Source organism: Fusarium subglutinans, assembly GCF_013396075.1.
Source record: "Fusarium subglutinans strain NRRL 66333 chromosome Unknown NRRL66333_c0000297, whole genome shotgun sequence".
NCBI classification, from domain to species: domain Eukaryota; kingdom Fungi; phylum Ascomycota; class Sordariomycetes; order Hypocreales; family Nectriaceae; genus Fusarium; species Fusarium subglutinans.
In genome coordinates, this window is record NW_023502360.1 from 1 (window position 1) to 11,626 (window position 11,626).

The following is an 11,626-nucleotide window of genomic DNA, read 5'->3' on the forward strand; positions in this document are numbered from 1 at the left end:
GTACCTTTAATTTAATCTTAAAGAGTAAAATAGTTAATATTATAAGCTATAGTAGCTTTATTTATAGAAACTCTATTTATAACTATTTAAAAAGTAGTACTTATATTTTTTTAGTAAATTTTATTATTTTAAATTAATTAATATAGTTTATAAGTTTTTATAATTAAAATTAGTAAAGTTATAAGTTTTTAAAGATATTATAAATTAGGTAGTTAGGTTAAAAAGCGGGTAGCCGGTTTCTGGGGGTGGCCAGTTTCCCCGTATCCGACGTTAGTATCCGTGTCGGTCCGTTCGTACCCGGTCTGGTCCGTTAGCTCACGGGGCCGCTCTAAATGCATCAGCCTGCGAGGCAACAACGACTGCTTGCAGGCCTGCAACCCCGATAGCTCAGGAGGACCTGCCAGACCTAAATACATGCTACAATTACAGTGTGATGGTCAGGTCTGCCGAGTCGGCGCCGACCATCGGCCTTTGGACAGTGGCCATCGTTGAACGGAGAGGGGAAATTGTATATAAAACACGAATAATAGTTTGATCAACTCAGCTCAAATAACATCAAACAAACAACAGAACAATATTCATCAGTCAAACCTCTTGAACCTTACAATTCAAACCTCAAGTAAGTCGCCAACATGTCTAAGTCCATCGTCAATACCAAACCCTACCCTTTCCACTTCGAGGCAAGCGAGTTTCCCGCCATCAAGCCCAATGGAAAAGGAGTGACGGTAGACTACACCAACTGTCGGGGTGCAAGGCCCTCCCTGCAAGCTTCCAAGCTCAGGGCCATGGTGCAAGAGGCGCACAGCGATCCCTCCAAAATTCTCGCCAATGTGTGCAGCTACGACGCCTTGAGCTCCCGCTTATGCGAGGAGGCTGGGTTTCCTGTTGTCTTTCTGGCCGGGTACCCTATGGCGTCTGCATTTGGACTGCCTGATACAGGGTACATTGCTTTTGGAGAGGTTGTCAACAAGATTCAAGAGGTTTCTAGGGAGGTCAATGTTCCTATTCTGGTAGATGGCGATACTGGGTATGGAAGCCCAATGAATGTTCGCCGAACTGTGCAAGGGTATGTTCTAGTCTGGCACAAACGAAGAACTAGATGACAACTAACTCGATGAACAGATTTGCACAGGCTGGAGCTGCTGGGATCATGCTCGAGGACCAATCGTGGCCAAAGCGTACGTCAAGCCACCCTCACAAAGTGATCACTGTACTAAAATTCAGTGGACAGGCTGTGGCCACACTGCTGGCAAAAGCGTAGTGTCCCGAAGTGAAGCTTACGCTCGCTGGCAAGCTGCTGTCGACGCTAGGAACGAAGGCCTGGACATCTGGATCCTCGCTCGTACGGACAGTCTGATTCACGGTTACGACGAGGCACTTACCAGGGCACGCAAAGCCATCGAGATCGGAGTTGATGCTGTTTTCGTTGAAGCCCTTCCTGATTGTGAGTCCATGGAACGTCTTCGTAAAGACCTCGACTTCCCTCTCGTCGCCAACATCATTGAGGGCGGCAAAACGCAGAATCTCTCAGCAAAGGACCTTGCGGAGCTTGGCTACAGCATTGTCTGTTATCCTTGGACTCTTGTCGCTGCTAAGCTGAAGAGCATAAGGGAGACACTAGAGAATATCAAGGGCTCTATGACGGTTGGGAAGCCTCCTGTTGTTCTTTCGTATGACGAGGTTTGTGAGGGTGTTGGCTTTAATAAGTACTATCAGATTGAGGAGAAATATCAATATGAGGGAAGGGCTAATGGAGCGAACGGTCACCAGTGGAAGGATTAGACACTGGGGTCAACAGACGTTGGTTATCTATACATTACAGGGAGATGATTCACTAAGAAACTCACAAAGAATCTATAGTATCCTTCTGCCTATGTCTTCTACTATATCTTATAGTCATATCTAGTTCAGTAGTAGCGGTAGGTGTTGTTTGAAGTCAAGGCAACTGTCGCCCGACCTGCCATTCCCTGAATCCGTGCCTTGGCCGCTTGGGCGTTAATCTTGTCCGCACTAGCCTTGCGACACCGTGCACAAGCTTCGTCGACTCGGCGCGTCACTTCTGGTGGGCATGTGGGGGGTAGAAGATGGCGCGGAACAGGGCCTTTTTCAGGCCAAACGCCATAATAACGCAATGCGGCGTTTATATCACCTAAGTGATCATCGGGGTCGCTTACGAACTCGACGGCCATGTAGTCAGTGAACCCCTTCAAGGTTAGGAGCGGCATTCCGCCATAAGGCATTTGCTTGTTTGCTGGGTTGCGGACCACCTTCTTATGATCGAATTCAAAGCCCTCAAGGGTCCATAAAAATTCAGCGTCTGCTACATCCTCGGCTGCGTACATCCATTTAGCCTCATAGGATCGTTTCCCTGAATTCTCATGTCAGCGTCTCGTGGTATCAGCAACTGACCGGGCCCTTATAGCATATTTATCTTCTATCTCATTTGTTTTTATCAAGCTGGTGCGAATGCTACGATAACAGAAGAAGCTACAGAACAATAATTGAGACAGTGGCTAGCCGATAAACGTACAGATATTTAATTCTGGCAGATACTGGCATACGTCCAGAAAGCTACTGAAAGCTTCTGGAGTAATAGAGCCAGTATTTTGAGGATCAAGCCTGCGAAAGAATTCCCACATCATTGTTTCAAAGATGGGCGTTGGTTTTCCGTTCGTGTAGAAAAAGTGTTCGTTCCAACTAGAAGGTTGGCTTGGTAGCGGGGGGGTCGGTAATCCAGGCTGCACAAATCTCGGATCATTCGGGAGATAACCATGAGGCGACTGACGAGGGACATACATCAACTGCTGCGGGGGTGGATACTGTGAAGGAGGGGGGTAGTACTGCTGTTGCGGTTGCTGTTGTTGTTGGTGTAGTGGAATTTCATAGCCAGGAGGTCTTGGGGGGATAGGCGGTGGTGTGTCCATTCTGAAAATACAAGGCCTTTGTTTGTCTCTGGGACTTGGGAAGTTGTCTGATCAGGGATTGCTAGCCATGAGGGTCCGGGCCGCGCCACTTTATATCAATAGTTGTAGCCCACCATCCGCGGAATCTACAGTGGAACGGAACTCGAGTAAATGCCTATCTAGTTATCAACATGGAAGCTGACGTGGAGGGGCAGCGACAGCCAGCCAATTGGTCCGCATGTCTGTTCAGCCGCCGCATGGCGCTAAAGAACTACACGGCTACACCGCACTTTGCTCTTGATTTGGTTCTTTGTTTAGGGACTATTCCCTAGACTGTCCGAAGGGAACATTTAAGTAATTAAGGTCAACAACGGAATTAGGCAATATTCTAGTGCTATTCCATTAAATAAAAGAAATAAAATAAGTAGAAAAGTAAAGTAAATATAAATATGCCCTTTAGACTGTCTAGAAGATAAGGGGCCAAAGAGTTTCTTAAGTTATGCAAAAGAGTGGTTGTTCAGGTGGGCGGGGTTCTGTTACTTTTAGGTAGCACAACGCTCTCAAGACTTAATTGATCCTGTGTATAAGAAAGTTATAATAAACTTACTAAATGAGCTCTAGAGAGAATCTTATTTCTTAGGGTTAGTTTGTCTTTACTATAGTATATTCTTAATATATCCCGAACTACCCTATTGTTGACGTCACTGCTTGGCGATAGCGAAGGCGACTTGCTTTACCCAATTACTTGTCCTCCATTTAATAGAGGCCACTTATTAGCTGAGTGCACGCCGCCCCGCGTCTTAGCTACTGCAAGGGCATTTCAGCCGATTCCCAATCACAACAACGAGCTGCGATATTGTCGGCCGGAGCCTTTGGTGGAGTATGGGGAATGGCGCTAAGACCGGGTAAGGGCGGACCGCCATGTTACAATTAACTGAGGGGAATGGCAAAGGTCAGCATCACTCCAGGCTGGGCTTGTTTTGGAATTCTGTATCCTCGGTTGAGATTCCGATGTCGGACGCTTCTTCCCTTCATTGAAATGGCCCTTGGGCTATTTAATTGTGAGTCTTGTGATGTTAGATGATCTCAACCAAGCAACTCTAAGTCACCACCATGCCTCTCATTAAAGATCACCTATCGTTCCGAATAGCCCTCCTACCAGGGGATGCACATGGCTCACAACTTGCATCATGCGCTGAACAACTTGTGAATTTAATCGAACACATTCGTCCAGATATCGCATTCCAGATATCCCGACATGATTTCGGAGGCGTAGCGTTAGCAGCAGGCCACCAAAGCGCCCTGCCAACCTCCACTCTAGAAGCATGCCGCCAGTCTGATGCTGCAGTCGTGTGTGCATGTGGTGACCTTAAGTACGGCATTCAGCCAGAACAGGGACTGCTGGCGCTTCGACAAGAACTCGGACTCTTTGCCAATATCAGACCTGTAAAGTTTCCGTCTGACTCGCTTATACCACTGAGTTCTTATAAGCCGGAGGCAGTTGAGGGTCTTGACATAACATTTTTCCAAGACTTGACGGGTGGTGCCTACTATGGGGAGAAGCAAGAAGCGGGAGAGAACGGTGAAGCATATGACACCACTAGCTACTCTCGTTCTGCCATTGAGAAACTGGCGAGGCTGGCTGGTACGTATGCAATGCAGTTCAACCCACCAAAGCGAGTTCACTCGGTCGACAAAGCCAATGTCATGGCGACTTCACGATTATGGAGATCTGTTGTCATCGACGTCTTCAGTCATGAGTACCCTCAAGTGCAGCTGGACCACATTCTGGTTGACAACGCAGCTATGGTCTTGTCATCAAAACCACAGGACCTGAACGGTATAATCCTGATGGAGAACATGTTTGGAGATATCCTGTCAGATCAAGCTAGTGGTATACTCAAGTCTCCAGATGTTCTGGCATCAGCAGCTGTGTCTACCATCTATGGTAATGGCAAAGCACCTGGTGTCTTTGAGCCATTCAACCTCAAGCCAAGAGAAAGTGAAGTGAATCCGCTTGGTATTATCCAAGCCGTCGGGTTGATGCTTGAGCTGTCCCTGGGCCTGAAGTCAGAGGCTGCGGCCTTATCAAAAGCTATCCGACGAACTCTTGATCCTATCGACCAAGTTGGATCGGACACGAGGACGACCGACCTGGGTGGAACAGCATCACCACAGGAGTTCATGGAGACCCTCTTGCATAATTTTGACTACTATTTGGAGGCTCTGAACTCAGCCGACGCTGCAGCTCTCCCGGTATTCATTTCTCCACCTTCATCGCCAGGGCTCACCACGGATATCCGACCCATGGGAGTCATCGAGAAGATCTTGACACATGCTGGCATAGGCCTCAGCAAACCATACGTCGAGACGGGAGACATGATCTGTGTAAAAGTCGATTGGACGCTAACATCCGAGCTCCTCTGGGGCGGTATGGAAAAGACCTACAACCAAATGGGACGACCCCGGCCATTTCGTAATGATCGTCTCTGGCTTGCCGTGGACCATACCGTTGACCCACGCACAAACCATCAACCTCGACAAAAGGGTCTGATCGCTAAAGCCGAGCGTTTCAGACGAGAGGCCAAAATTATTGACTTTCTTCCTGCCAATACGAGCATTATGCATACTGATTTTACTCGTGAGCGTGCTCAGCCTGGTCGTGTCGTTGTTGGGAGCGACTCGCATACGTGTTCAGCGGGAAGCATGGGTTCCTTCGCTGTTGGCTTTGGAGCAGCCGATGTTGTCATGCCAATGGTCACCGGCGAAACTTGGTTTCGTGTACCTGAAGTTTGTAGGATCAACTTCGTGGGAAAGCTGCCTTTTGGTGTCGGTGGAAAGGACGTTATTCTTCATATACTCGGACTCTTCAAGCGCAACACTATTGCCTTTCAGCGAGCTGTTGAGTACGGCGGCCCGGGTCTCAAAGAGTTATCTATGGATGCTCGCTTCGCCATCGCCAACATGACGACCGAGTTTGGGGGCATGGGCACTTGTTTCGAGGCTGACGAAGAGACTTCGGCATGGATCGCACGTCGAAAACTCCCGGAGCACCGCGAAGGTGGCCTCTTCTTCCAAGCCGACCCAGACGCTCAATATGTCGATATAAAGACTATTGACCTCGCGGAAGTCCGTCTCACGATGGCGCTGCATCCGAATCCGGACGATGTTGTTCCGATCCATGAAAATGTCGGCATGAAGCTAGATGGATGCTTCATCGGTGCCTGCACAACAACAGAAGAGGACCTCATCGTCGGCGCTTTGGTCCTTGAGGCTGGCCTGTATGCAGGTATGCGACCATCTCGACACGGAAAACGCCGCGTCACGCCAGGAAGTCTAATCATCATCAAGAACCTTGACAAGCATGGTCTACTAGATATTTACAGACAAGCTGGCTTTGAAGTTGGCGCCCCTGGCTGCTCCTACTGTGTTGGGATCAATGATGTTGATGTTGCTGGCGAGGGAGAGGTTTGGCTGTCCTCTCAAAATCGCAACTTTAGAAACCGAATGGGCAAGGGAAGTTTTGGCAACATCACTTGCGCAGCTGCTGTAGCTGCCTCGAGCTTCGACATGGTAGTCACGGATCCCAAGTTTCTGCTTGATCAGTTGGATAGTGCAAAACTTGAGCGGCTTGTTAGTGGAGGTAGGTCAAGCGGACCTCAACCATCGTTGCGGATTAGTGAGCCGGCGCCTGAGATATCTTCAGAGTCCGTACCTGTTCTCCTCAGCAGCAGCGAATCTGATGTCAGGGCAACTACTCCAAGGATCATTCGATCAAAGCTGCAGCGATTCGGAGAGAATGTTGATACGTAAGCTGAACGAGATACGAATTCGAAGGACCTTGACTGAAAAGTACAGTGATGCAATTATCCCTGCTGAGTTTATGCCAGGAGTGGACAATGCCGATCTCGGAAGCCATTGTTTCCAGTACTTCCGTCCCGAGTTCAGGGACAAGGTAAAAAATGGTTCAACTGTCATGTAAGCTTCGTCCCACTCTTTTCTTTTGACGAACGCTAATATGGCAAAGTGTTGCCGAACATGGCTTTGGCAGTGGATCTTCACGTGAGGACGCCGTGAGAGCCCTTCAGGGAGCAGGTGTCGAGGCAGTAATAGCAAGGGGATTCGCCTTTATCTGTACGTTCCTAAGCCGTAACGACGAAAAGCCATGGCTGACATATCTAGATGAGAGAAACCAACTTAACATGGGATTATTCAGCATCAAGCTCCAAGACCCGAGGTTCTACGAGCTTGCGCTGGAAGGCTCTGTCATCACCATCAACAAAGATAGCAAGACCATTCAAATTGAAGGCTCAGATACGGTCTTTCACTATCTGCAGTCAGAAGTTGAGGAAGCTCTTATCGAGTCTGGCGGCGTCCTTCCATTGTATAGCAAGCTTGGGAAAGGAGTATTTCGACATCTGACGGCTCCTAAAGCCAAGGGAGGAAAGAGAGTTGGACATGGCAATGTTCCTGGTTCTGTGAGTAGCAGAGCAAGTACAGATATATCATGGTAGATGTCGAATGCAGTATTTGTTGTTGTCATCGTATTGGTGTATTTTCTCATGTGCGCTAAATTTTCTTTACTGCCATGACGTCCATCCCATAGACTGAACCTGAAAAGTCGCTGTTATCATACGATCCCACCGACTCCAATCTCTATGGTCCAGAAACCACATCCAAACACCTTGATCCTCATACCGTTGGACCTTAGACTTTTTCGTGGCCGACACGTGTGTGATTTTGAGAGGTGTCTGCGGCCCCCGTATTTCCAGTTCACCAAGCTCATAGTCATCCGCTGTCAATGCTGGATCAAACTCAACGACGTCGACGTATTGCTGTTGGTCTTTGAACTTCCACTCAGGGTCCTTGCACACGAATATGACGCCATGATAGGGAAGATTCAAGCTCCTTTGTGATGAAATAAGGCCGGGGAGCTTGCCGTGGGGCTCCTGTTCCGCCGCATGTTGGGCATCTTCTTCCTTGTCCTCCCAGTCTTCATAGGCCTTTCCAGCTTGTCGAACCTGCTCAGACACATCACCACGAGCCTTGAGTTCGTCCCGGTAATGTTGGGCACAGTCCGTTTCGCTGGCCCCAGGGATATGGAACATTTCGAATCGAATGGGATCGCCATCCCTCCGGATGTCTGTTAAGAATTGCCACATTTCCAAATCATCTAGAGAGAATTCTGGATGGACAAGATAGAAGGATAGGCTTGGCAGTGGTATTAGGATATTTCGTGACGGGTTGCTCCAGACTATCTTCGCTGGCCGACCTGCGTGATCGGCAAAGTTGAAAACATGTTGCTTGAGTGCAGAAGACTTGAGTCTACCCATTGTAAGTAGGCTATTGGCGGTATACTATGATCACATAGGTGATATTTGCTTTGAATTGAGTTAGCGGTGACTATAAAGAGCAGTGCGATAGCTTTATAATTGGGTCTAGTCACATGATGAGCCAGCAGACAGCAAATAGAATAGTAATGAAAATTTTGAATCAAACTAATCTTAAGTTAACCTTGTCTAACTCAAATGTTCTCAGCATGAATGGCGTTGTGTTTCTCCTCGTCATGAGCATTTCGGATCCGTTCAGCCAATGCCACAGCATTTCTGGGCATATTCCTCTCAGTCTTGACTGGGTCCCAGATGCTCTTTGACTGGATAAAAATGTCATCAATCTCCTCCAAAGTACGGCCCTTAGTTTCTGGATAAAAGAGCAAGATGACGATAAAGGTGAAGAGGGTGATACAGGCATATACAATGTAGTACCTGTATCCAATGTTCTTCAAGGCATGAGGGGAAACTTCAGCCACAAGGAAGTTGAACAGCCAGTTGGCGCAGGCACTAATGGCGGTAATCTGGGCACGGATGCTCAGGGGTGATATTTCGGCAGCATACATAAAAGGGAGAAGGAAGAGACCGACAGGGAAGAAGAACATAGCCACAAAGTAAAAGAAGATGGCAGCTTCACTCGCAGACTTGTTGGTCAGGTCAGACATGAGACCCGCCAGCGAAGTCTGAGCAACGCACATGCCCAGAGCACCAGCCATGAGCAGCTTGCGGCGGCCAAAGCGGTCAATAAGAACAAGGGCAAAGCCAGCAGCGATGAACTGCCAGACTTGTAAGCTTGCAGAGAAGATGCGAGATTCCGTGGGCGAGTAGTTGAGCTGCTGCTGGAAGATGGTTGTCGAATAAAAGGTGACGATGTTGATCCCTGACATCTGAGCGAGAATGGCGAGGCCGACAGCAAGGACTGCGCGATGAAACTGGCGCTCGAGCCCCATGGTGAATACAGACACCTTCTGGTTCTGCTCCTCGATATAAGCATCGCGAATGAGGGAAAGCTCCTCGTGGATGACCTCGGAGTCATCGGGGAGGTCCTCAAGGGCAGCCATGACCAGCACCGCTTCCTCGAAGCGATCTTGCTTGATGAGCCATCGAGGAGACTCTGGTAGAAACATGACGAAGGATGTGATGATGATGGCGAACAAGCCCTGGAAGGCGATAGGGAAGCGAAAATTGACTTGGTTGTCTTTGATGAAATAGAGGCCAAATTCCATCCACGATGCAACTACAATTCCGCCAATGGCAAAGAAACCTTGAAGAAGGACTCGGCGACCACGTTCCTTGGCACTGGAGCACTCCGACACCCACATGGGGATCGTAGCGGTCAAAGCACCAACCCCGAGACCTGTGATGACTCTTGATGCGATGAGCTGTCCAAGGGAGAACGAGCTGCTCTGTATCGCGACACCAACAATCACGATGCAGCCCGCAATGAAGATTGTTCGACGTCGACCGAGAATGTCGCCGAGAAAGGCACAAGACAGGGCTCCGATGGCGCAGCCAACTTCATAAATCGCCACAGCCGTGCCTGAAAGAAAATCACAAAGCCAATCAGCGGCCATAGGGAGAAAGCGGAGGTATAGTCGAAGCGTGCTCACCTTCGATGTTGGAGTTCTTGATCTGAGGAAACTGGTGCTTGAACGTATCAAGGGTCAACAGACCGTTCATGACAGCTTGATCATAGCCTTGAAGAGCAAAGGCCGTCGCTGCTACTATACTCAGCAAGGTGGTAAGAGGTTTCCCCCGAAGACCAAAGTAAGACATGATAGCCTTGTTGGAGATGGTCGGAAAGAAGCGTAGACAGGAATAAGCAATACGAGTTAGAGTCTACAAGCAAGATGGAGAGGCAAGTTCTCTTTTACTTGTTTCCTGTTTCTCAATTTCTCAGAGCAATTTACACCAACGTAAGAATAAAGCGCAGGGCTACGTCGGTATAAGAGCACTACCCCAGGTCCTCGGAGACCCCGCAATGGAATGGCAAAATCCGGAGAAGTGAATCTAACACTCTACCCCACAGTTGGCATTTTTGGGGCTACGATAATGGACCCCATATGCCGTTATTGCCGCGTTGTTGTGAGTGCCGCGTGGTCCCGGTTATTGCGGCAAGAACCTAGACTCATAAAACATGTCTTTTCATAGGGAGGATGAATACTTATCCTTGTCAAAACTTAAACCAACTATGTAACTCAGATGATCCTCGACTCATGTCATTCAATTGGGTAAAGTGCTTATCTTGAACTTGCATTATTATACAGACTCTGCGGGGTCTTCTTCTCCAACGCTACGTTATTGCCCATGGATTTAGCCCTGAAGTGCGTTTGTCGAGCCGTATAGCCGTTTGATAGCTGGATATATTGATTCCCGCGGGAGCGCAGTTCCATCTCAGAATTACGTTGACTAATTCCTATACGTTGAAATCCAACTTTCCCACTTTTCCTAGCCCCCGAAAACTTCATCTTACAGCTTTCATTATCCATCACTTCTCCGTGGCTTCCGCGTTCTCACTCTGCATCAGACGCTGTGTAGCAGTCTCAATTGTATTGAATTACTAAGCCTTGATCTTACGTTCAAATAGTCCATCAAGTTCGGTAGGTGATCGACTACAAAGAAATCAGTATTGGCCACAACTTCAAGGCATTTAACGTGACTTACTGAGATATCTCTAGAACCAACAGTTACATGCCAATGGCCCAAGGAAACAGGCAGTTGAATTGATTTAAAGCAGTTTAATAGCCGTACTTAGGGCCATCTTATATAAAAATCCATTAATAAGTATGGACCCTGAACTTGAATCCTCGCTCCTATTGGGGCTAACAAAACTAACGCTTAGCGCACTTAAATCCCGCTGTCTAGCCGCCTGCGGTACATGGTTATGAGGTTCTAATTGGGCAAGTTTCGTGAGCTGCATGCCCGGCGAGCTTTCCGACAGGTTTTATCCCAGAGGCTTCAGGGTAGCATACAGCGATAAGCATGTCCTTTGGAACGCCATGAATGGCCAACTTGGTAGGGCTCGAGATCTCATATTGTGAACAGACTTCCCCAAGCCTAATGATCTCGATTGTGGACTTCCTTGGCAGCACACTTGACTTGACTTCGATCGAAATTGTCGTCGCAACGGTAGTTGTCCCGTTACTTATTGAGCATTTGACATGCAACAGAAGTAGTATGGTGCTTTACTGATAATAGCCAACGGAACTCTCTGAACAATATGGTTATTAATAAAGGCAGTAATAACATGGGGTCTGATTTATATAGCAATAATATAGCGTCCTTGAGTTATGAGTCGGGTAATGTCATTAGTTCTGTATATACTGATATCACTTATTATTCTACTCTATCTTGTGTAATAAGTCTAAATATTTAATTAAAAAGATTCATTTT

At 47.8% G+C, this 11,626-nt stretch overlaps 5 protein-coding genes across 5 annotated transcripts; 2 read left to right on the plus strand and 3 right to left on the minus strand.

Annotated features, from left to right (window-relative positions):
• Positions 1–632: 632 nt before the first annotated feature.
• FSUBG_12891 (methylisocitrate lyase) lies at positions 633–1,782 on the plus strand (the record flags this gene model as incomplete). Its single annotated transcript, XM_036677725.1, has 3 exons — positions 633–1,066; positions 1,123–1,178; positions 1,232–1,782. 3 exons carry the CDS (start codon positions 633–635, stop codon positions 1,780–1,782), a joined length of 1,041 nt encoding a protein of 346 aa, XP_036531621.1.
• A 125-nt stretch (positions 1,783–1,907) lies between these two features.
• FSUBG_12892 (uncharacterized protein) lies at positions 1,908–2,924 on the minus strand (the record flags this gene model as incomplete). Its single annotated transcript, XM_036677726.1, has 2 exons — positions 1,908–2,368; positions 2,531–2,924. The coding sequence occupies 2 exons, from the start codon at positions 2,922–2,924 to the stop codon at positions 1,908–1,910; spliced, it is 855 nt and encodes a 284-aa protein (XP_036531622.1).
• A 1,092-nt stretch (positions 2,925–4,016) lies between these two features.
• FSUBG_12893 (3-isopropylmalate dehydrogenase) lies at positions 4,017–7,417 on the plus strand (the record flags this gene model as incomplete). Its single annotated transcript, XM_036677727.1, has 4 exons — positions 4,017–6,712; positions 6,762–6,881; positions 6,931–7,037; positions 7,086–7,417. 4 exons carry the CDS (start codon positions 4,017–4,019, stop codon positions 7,415–7,417), a joined length of 3,255 nt encoding a protein of 1,084 aa, XP_036531623.1.
• Positions 7,418–7,483: 66 nt separating this feature from the next.
• FSUBG_12894 (uncharacterized protein) lies at positions 7,484–8,236 on the minus strand (the record flags this gene model as incomplete). Its single annotated transcript, XM_036677728.1, has 1 exon — positions 7,484–8,236. The coding sequence occupies one exon, from the start codon at positions 8,234–8,236 to the stop codon at positions 7,484–7,486; it is 753 nt and encodes a 250-aa protein (XP_036531624.1).
• Positions 8,237–8,427: 191 nt separating this feature from the next.
• Positions 8,428–10,009, minus strand: FSUBG_12895 (sugar transporter; the record flags this gene model as incomplete). The annotated part of the gene is made up of 2 exons (XM_036677729.1): positions 8,428–9,773; positions 9,844–10,009. 2 exons carry the CDS (start codon positions 10,007–10,009, stop codon positions 8,428–8,430), a joined length of 1,512 nt encoding a protein of 503 aa, XP_036531625.1.
• Between the last annotated feature and the right edge of the window lie 1,617 nt (positions 10,010–11,626).